General features: G+C 35.2%; 1 gene segment (V, D, J or C); it reads right to left on the reverse strand.

The window, feature by feature from the left end:
- Positions 1-4,062: 4,062 nt before the first annotated feature.
- LOC125615281 lies at positions 4,063-5,089 on the reverse strand. The segment is given in 2 exon segments: positions 4,063-4,706; positions 4,955-5,089. Coding segments are annotated over 2 exon segments (420 nt in total).
- Positions 5,090-9,077: the final 3,988 nt, after the last annotated feature.

Below are 9,077 nucleotides of genomic sequence, written 5' to 3' on the forward strand. Positions count from 1 at the left end.
CTTTGTTGTAAAAACATGAGGATGTTTGTTACTCTATGATCAAATGTCCACAAACCATATTTTTGAGGGAGCCAGTACCTGAAGTTCCAGAAATTTACTTTTAAAATCATCCACTTTGAAATGTTTACCCATTTCAAGTATTGTAGCAGTGTATTCTTTGTCATATATTTTTAGTATGCCTCTGTAGTGTGAAGGTTCATTTATATCAATATGCCAGATACTGAAAGCAGGTGTCTCCTTTAAACTACCTTTATTCAACATATCAGAAGGCAGGGCATATGTAAAGCTGCCCACAAAGACCCATAAGCCATTCCCTCAAATAGCCTCATTTAAAATATTTTCCAAAAATTTTTCAATATTTTCCAAAAATATTTTACAAATTAGGGCTCTAGATATTATTTTTTTCTGTCACACACAGTGTTCTTCCTTGATTGGAAAGCCTAAACAGAAGCAGGAGGTTTTTGGACTTTAGATATAATTTGGAAATGTGGGTATAATTGGAACTCTATTCATCTTCTATTGCTTCTATAATGAGAATATTGATTTCAGGAATGTAGGGTCTTTGTCAGCATACTCTCTGAACCATAGAAACATTGCAAAACTTGTTATCATTATAAGAGATGATAATTGAATATCTTCTTTCTACTAAGGCAGTGAAGAGGGTTCTGTTACCTTCCACTGGTTATAATTGGCTTTGTTAGTCACTACCCCTCCCCTTTTAACAAAGTTGATCTGAACTATTATTTTATTTTTAAAAGTCTCATGGAAAATAGAATCTTTAGTAATTGAGGGATAAATAAGTTTCCAAGGGTACCTTACTGATTCTGTAGCTTCAGCTAGGTTGTGAGGCATGAGAATAAATTTGGACACAATAAGGAGAAACCAAAGAAACATTGCAAGACTGAAGATTTGGATCATCTTAGTTTATTCTGGCCCAGCTTGGATCTCCTTGAAATCTTTTTAATTTTTTTTTTTTTAGTTGTAGATGGACACAATATCTTTATTTATTTATTTTTATGTGGTGCTGAGGATCAAACCCAGTGCCTCATACATGCGAGGTAGGTGCTCTACCACTGAGCTCCAGCTCCAGCCTTCCTTGGAACCTTTAAAAGTGAATTTTGAAGGTACAATTGTGGGTATTATGAATATCCAAGAGAAATCCTCCACATATTCACCTGAGACTCAATCCAAGGATTATCAGGAGAAACATTTTTATAGTATGAAACATTTTTATAGTATAATCTTGATGATTTTTCTTAAAGCAACTTTGAAGCAATTCAAGGGTTTTCTTAGAGTATAATTTGTTTTTCCTGAATGCACACATGATTGGCTAAATCAATGAAAATAAGTATTCAACAAGTATGGCAATCATACTTTGAACTAAGATAGGTTAAGTTTCAGGGGTAGAATGTCTAATTTTTCCAGAAATAGATAATAGCCAGAAAAAAAAACCTGACACTTCATGTATTCCATTTTGGTTCTGGCAAAATGATGAAAACTTTTTGGGGGGCATAGGATTGAGAGAAGAGGAAACCTAACGGTTCTGCAATGGTTCAGGACAGCCAGCAACATGTGATAGGGTTCATTTAGCATCCCTAGAAGAGGACTTGTAGAGGGATTTCTAGGAAATTCCTAAGGCAAGAAAAATGTCTCATCAGAATAAAAAGACTGGTCCAAAAAATTTGAAAATTAGATGACTGAATAAAGAGATATTGTGATATAGAAGCTGCAGTTTCATCTGTGGTACTTCCATGAACTAGTCAGGTGGCTCCAAGATCACCTTCACATCCTGCATCTATAGCAGTGTCTCCTCCCTCACATACATCTTTTCGCAGTTATGATCAAGCAAAGCTTGTAATGAGAAACTGGATTGAGCAGATAGAAAATGTAGGACAATTGGATATAGTTTGAAAATGCTGTCCTTCATATTTTGCTTTTGTCTGACATACTCCATGGGAGGAAATAGAAATGGGATGTTATCTGGCTTTTACATGTGGTCCTATTTGCTCTCTGAGCCAGCTGTGAGGGAGTGCTTCCCAGAATGACTCAACGATCTCCTCTCTAGATCTTGTCATATGTGCCTTAACTACCAGTTGATAAAAATGACTGGGTAGGACTTGTGACTCTTCCCTGAGAATGTAGGGGGAGGTTACTACCTCAGATTGGGTTCTGGTCTTTTTGTAAAGGTTTTCTATAATTTGTTTCATAAAGGTCTGTTTGAGACAACAGAAATATGTTGCGGATTCATCTGGCTGTGATGGTGATATAATGAGCTGGATAGTTTTATCTGCCTTCTGGAAGTTATCAGAATATTGACCCTGTGTTGCATTGGTCTCTGCATCTGTGTGCTGGTAAATGAGGAAAACGATCTCACCACTTGGAGGTCTTTTGTATCAATGCACATGTTTTGTGTCATATAAACAGTCCGGTTTCATGACTCGCCCACTTGCCTAGATATTGCTGGTTGCAACTGAATGACCTCCTGGGACAGGATGGAACCTTTAGACAAAAGAAATAACAAGACTGATTCCCCCCAGCTTTCTAAATGGGAATCACCAAGAACTTCTGGGCCAGGAGTTGGACCTAGTCAAAATCTCTCCTTTTGCCTGTCTTCTTATTATCCCTGAATCTTTGTCATATTTGGCCCAAGTTTCATCTGGACTTTCCTTTTTTCTAAACTTAGACTATCCCCAGCCCCACCATCAGCTCCTGTTCTTACCAAGGAAGACAGGGGCCATCAGTGTCCATGACTTGCTGAGAAGTATTATGTTGCCACCTCTGAGTCTCCCACTTAGCCTTGGGGCTCAGTCTTATTTAGTTTTATGTAAAGCTCCACCTAGAATTATTTGATATGGGTAATGTAGCTGCCTCAGAATAGGAAATTGTTATGGTGGGGAAGGGTCGGGGGCAGGTTGTCAAATCGTGTCCTGCTTATACTCGTGTGGATTAAGTCCAGCCAGTAGCTGTGTTTGAGACAGCCCCTTTCCCACAATAAAGACTGTTTAGGTATTCTCCAGAGATTTTGGGGGCTATGACACTTTATTCCTAGGTTTAAATTGTGTTTAGATTTTTCTTTCAGAATAATCTTTTAAAAAATTCATCCATATTGATTGATGGATAGGTAGTTTGTTTTTGTTGCTGAGTAGTATCCAATTTTGTGACTGAAACACAATTCATTTACTCATTAATGAACTCTTTCTTTTGCCATCTGTAGTCTGCTATTGAGGCCATTCAAAGAAATTTTAATTTAAGGTATTTTACTCTTCAATTCTGAAATTTCTAGATTTTTTTTACAGTTTCCATTTCTCTGCTGAGATTTTATTTACGTTTACTTATCAAGAACATATTTTCTTCAATTATTTGAATATATTTTCCTTTACTTTTTTGCACACATTTATTATAGCTACTTTAAAATATTTATCTGGTAAATTAAATACCTCAGCCATCTTGGACTATTTTCTATTTTAATTTTTTCTTGACTATGAATCATATTTTCCTAGTAATTTTTGGCTGTGTACTGAAGATCAGTGGTTCCACTGGAATATTTTAAATTCTCAAATAAAGAAGAAACATTATTTTTCTCTTTACCATCCCAAATCCTCATCAAATTGATAAATTATAACTTGTGGAGCACTTACTACATCCCAGCACTGTGCAGGGTTTGTGTAGGGGAAGAACTGAAAAAGGACCTTGATCATGGCATAAATGAGCAAATAGGATGAGAATCATGCTGATCACTCATAGTACCGTGTAAAGGTAAAAATCCAGCAGAAGGAAGCTCAGCAAGGGGAGAAGTGGGTGTCAGTGTGAAAATGAAAGTGCCTCCTAAAGCCATTTCCCAAAGACAGATATTTAAAACCTTGTAAACCAGTATTTCTGGTGACCTTTCCAGGTAAGTGACCCATTAACATTTATTTAGATACCTACCTTACAATTCTAATGCCCTATAAGGAATCAAACCAAGTGTGCTTTTTAAAATTTTTATTTATTTATTTTTAAACAATCTTTTTATTGATGAGCAAGCGATACCTAATAGAAGATAGAGAGGTTACTTTTCATTTTCAGATAGAAATGCAGGGACTCAAATATGGTTCCCATATGTGGCTTAATTCCCATATAGGAATTCACTCTGAGTTTTTGAAACTGAAATTTACATGATTCTCTTTTCAATCTAAGTTATTTACCATGTAATTAACTACCAATAGCAATTATATACTTTATATAGCAACAAAATAATGTCAAACTAGATATGATCTTAAGGATGTGGTTTCCTTTTTGCATTACATGTGGAAGCAACTGAACTCCCCTTTTTTCTTGGACAGACACCTGGTAAGTGCCTCATATAAGCCCCGTGCTAGGTGAACATCTGAGACTCAGCTTCAGGTTTGAGTGCAGTCTTTGGAAGCCTGGGTACTGCTGTGTCTCTACTGCACATAAGTAGGTGCCTGAGTGACTGAGCCGGGAGGCTCTGATGTACAGGGAGCTTTGCTGCTTTTTTTCATGAAACATGGCAGTTATTTTGTCATGACTCTTCTGTTCTCCACCTTTCAGTAACATCATCAGGAACATGGGACCTTCAGCATGCTTCTGTCTGTACCATTGTACAGAATACAAAGTCTTTGAGGAACTGCAGTTAATGGTAACATCTTCCCTCTCCTGGATGATCAAGGCCTGAGGACTCTGTTCTGGTTGTTGACTTCTTACCCCTGATCAGAAGGACAATTGAAGGACACAGGAAACCTTTATGAGATGCTCAATCTCATAAAAGTAAGAATGATCCCCCCCCAACCTTCTTTACTCAAAAGATAAGGGCACTACATAATTACAGAACATTTTCTACACTTCTTATGTCTTGTTCTCACAAGGATCATCTCCAGGACACAAAGGTGACGGTCCTCTCCTTCATAGTGCATTCATTTCCCCAGACCTCTCTTAGACTGCACTGCGTACTTACAGGTCAACTGCCACAACAAGGTGCCTGAAAGCACTTTCAGGAGAGTCTCCATCTCTGAGCTTCCCAGTAGACCCAGTGGACGCAGTCAGCTTCTGAACCAGACTCCTCGACAGCAGTTACTCTGAGCTCAAAAGAAGTCTAATGCTCTTGCTTTTAGGTTATTGCAGTGTTGGGGACAACCAATCAAAGAGACATGACAACACTTTCACTTTGGGCACAGAACTATATGCATCTATCAAAATACTTTTGAAGCAGTGCTCCCCTGTGGCAAGCCTGAGAAATGTTGATTAAAATATGGAAGTTGGCTGTTATAAGTTTAAAAGATAAGTCTTTTTCTTGTTACAAGGAAAAGTCTATCAATAAAGTGTGTTAGAATTATTCCAGGATTAATTAAGAGAAAAAGAGAAAAATCAAGGAAAATTTATAATCATGTATAAATGTATGTGTGCATATATGAAATTGAAGTTATTTTTCAAATAGAACATTTTCATTATACACACATTTGCTTGTTCAGATCCTTTTCAGTATTTGTGATTGCCTTCAATATACTGCACGAGCATCTTAGCATGGATTATAATTTTTCACAAAGTGGTTTCTACTTACTGTTTTAGTTTTATATTTACTGTTATCCATTTTGAGTTGTAGGCTCCAGCGATTCTAAATTAGTTTAATGTCATTTTCCCAAATTAAATCTTGGGCTGGGGATGTGGCTCAAGCAGTAGTGCGCTCGCCTGACATGCATGCGGTCCGGGTTCGATCCTCAGCACCACATACAAACAAAGACGTTGTGTCCACCGAGAATTAAAAAATAAATATTAAAAAAATTCTCTCTCAAAAAAAAAAAATAAATAAAAATAAATCTTAACTTTCCATCATTGTACATTCTATTTTCCTTTTTCTCGAATACTCTTTCTTTAACTTTATTATTGGCTAATTCTTCTACAGATCTTAATTTAGACATCCCCTTAGGTAGCCTACCCTTTCATTCTGTTTCCAATTAGAAGCCTCTGTTAGGTGGTATATTCTACTCTTCTCCCATGGTAGCTTTTATTACACTCTATTGTAATACACTCCACAATATACCATGCTCCCTGAAGGCAGAAACCATGTCTGTTTCTTTTTTGGTTGCATCTCCTGTGTTCTAGTTCAGTACACATATTAGGCATCAAATAAATAAGCTTATTTGTGGAATTTCAAGTAAATCAATTTAGTAACTTCACAAAGATTATGACTTCTCATTTGTAAATGGAGATTATGGCTACTTTGCAGTGGTGAGTTGAGAAGTTTATGACAGTCAAATATACATGTATATGTATTCATAGCATATGTAATCATACACACATGCACATATGTGATTGAATTATATGCTCAAACTGGAGTTGAATGATCTGGAAATGTATATTCATTCTATTTACATATTTTTATATATGACTATATGTACAATTCATAGCATAACCCTGGCTTTTAGTTCTCAAATTTCCCATGCTGTCTTTTGCCTTGTATATACTATTCCTACTTTTAAGATAATTTCTTTTACCTCTTTTGTCTTTCAACCTGATAAACTGCTACTAAATCTCAGGCTTTTGGCATGTACATCAGGCAATCCCTGACTCTCCTTTATGGCTGAAGTGTAGCTGAGCTTCTCTATATTCTTTTAAACTTCTCTTTACTTTTCCAAGCTTAGCCTTTGTCTCACTTTGTCTGATCAGCTACATATACAAGTATAAATTCATTGAGAGAAGATACCATGTAATTTCTCATAGCTTGTTTCTCTCTAGTATGTAACCTGTGTATAATTTAGCAAATACTTAATCAATAACTGTTGATTAATTGAACAAAACTTGAGAACAACATTAGCTGGAAATTATTGTCCTTACATTGCTGATGAAAAGCATTATATAAGAAACTTAGAAGTTAACTTACTTGCTCAAAATGACATATCACATTCAAGGCTAGATCAATGCTAGAAAAAGTTTTTTTCTTTCTCTTTTTAAAATCAATGATGTTTCCCAAACATACTAAAAGAGAATATAATGGGTGACTGAGAATGAATAAAATGTGAAGACTGATCAGTGTGAAGAGTTTGAATAAAAATAATAGAGATAAAATCATATGTAGCATTCATTTTTCTGGTATAACTCTATAGAGTCTTTGAATTATAGATAAGTTATCAGTATATTCCCTTATTATAGCCTCTCATCATGCATAGACATGAAATAGTATAAGTCTAACAGCAATTAAAATGAAAAATATCCATTGCAACTGGACTTTATAACTGATTTGAGTAATGTTTAAATCATGTTAAATATATCTGAAAATATGAGAATCTGATTTATTGCCTTAGGATTTTAGACATAAGTTTGTTAAGAAAATGGATGTATAGTAACCAGGTTGATTATTCATATGCATTTTCATATTTTTTAAAATTGAAAGGAAGTGATTCATCAAGGCTGCCTTTCTCCATATCCTGTTAAAAGACAGAAACATCTTTTATACACTTTGCAGTTTTGAAGGGATATTTGCTGCAACTTTGGATTTGGGCACAGATTCTTGATGCCTTCAATGCATGTGATGTGGATGCAATTAATATCCACAGCAGAATTAAAGAGCTGAATCTCTGGACTGAGAACTTGAAATATGCATAGAACCAAATCCATTCTAAGTATGGAGAGTGATTCTTAATATTTTTTCCTCTTTTTATTCTTATTTACATGCATTACAAAAAGGATACTTGAATTTTTTTCCCCTGACTCTACCAATGTAAGCAATACAAGTAAGTGGAAGAAATACTACATGTGAGAACTGTGCTCTCGTGCTCCTGGGTATGCCAGGATCAAAGAATCTAATCCATGTTGAATTCATAGCTTCATATTCATAATCAGAAAAATATAATAAAATGAAGGAACTAATTAAATCTATAGTTTAGTTTTCCTGTGGTTTTTACATTCCCACAAGGATCCCTGGATGAACCAAGCTAAGCAAAGTTATATAGCACTCTTATTCTGTTCAGAAATGTGTTTAGCATCTCCTGAAGTCAATGTGTAGATAAAGGTACAAGTAATGCAATTTCCAGAGGTTTCCACATGCTTCCTGAAAGACTTCTTGAATTTTCACATCCACTAAAAAGATTTTTAGCTTCAGTAATTAGCCTATGAGGGACAAATTTCATCCATATATCTGCATATATGACATATGCAAATACAACCAGTCTTAGGCTTTCATGGTGTGTTAATGATAATCAGGCTCTTTTCTGGGTCAGTGATGAAGAAATATGAGCTAAGAATCTTAGGAGTCTTCAGCTATTCAGAAGTGTGTCTGCCTTGGTAATTAATGGCTTCTGTTGGGAGGTAGCAAAGTCAGCAGTTTGGGAGTGGGTCTTGCAGTAAGACTGTTTGACAATGATCTCTTATTTTCTCACAAAGTTAGTGATAGTGAGCAAATTCCCGAACCCTCATTGCTTCTTCTTCTAAAATATTCATTATTCTAACAGCTATCTTGAAGAGTTATTGGTACATTAATTAATGTAATGTATGAAAAATGGATGGTATTATAGAAGTCCAATAAGATGTAGACATTATTACTCTTTTTGTTGCTAACTTTCCTTCCTTCTTTATCCTCTCTATTTTCCCTCCTCCTTTTTCTGAGGATTTACCAAGAATTGGAGGCTGAATAATTTGATTTTCATATGCAGTTCTAAGAAATCATACAGAAAGTGAAGGAAATTAAATTAATTTTAATAAAGGAAATTTTAAAAGACACAAACAATGGCAGGAAATCCTGTGATTATGGATCGAAAGGCAATGTTTCCATAATGATTATGCTACCCAAAGTGATATATAAATTTACTGCAAATTCCTATCAAAATCCTAAAGGCATTTTTTTACAGAAATAGAAAAATGTTCTAGAATCATGTAGAATAACAAAAAGACCATAATCAACCAAATAAATCTTAAGAAAAAAGAACAATGTTGGAAGTATCACATTTTCTGATTTTAAACCACAGAAATCAAAACTGCATGAAACTGGTATAAAGACAAATACATAGATCAGTGGAAAAGAATATATATAGAAAGAGCCCTAAGACAAATCTACACATTTATGATCAATGGATTCTCAACAGTGC

The sequence above is a fragment of the Marmota marmota genome, unplaced genomic scaffold, assembly GCF_001458135.2.
Source record: "Marmota marmota marmota unplaced genomic scaffold, marMar, whole genome shotgun sequence".
NCBI classification, from domain to species: domain Eukaryota; kingdom Metazoa; phylum Chordata; class Mammalia; order Rodentia; family Sciuridae; genus Marmota; species Marmota marmota.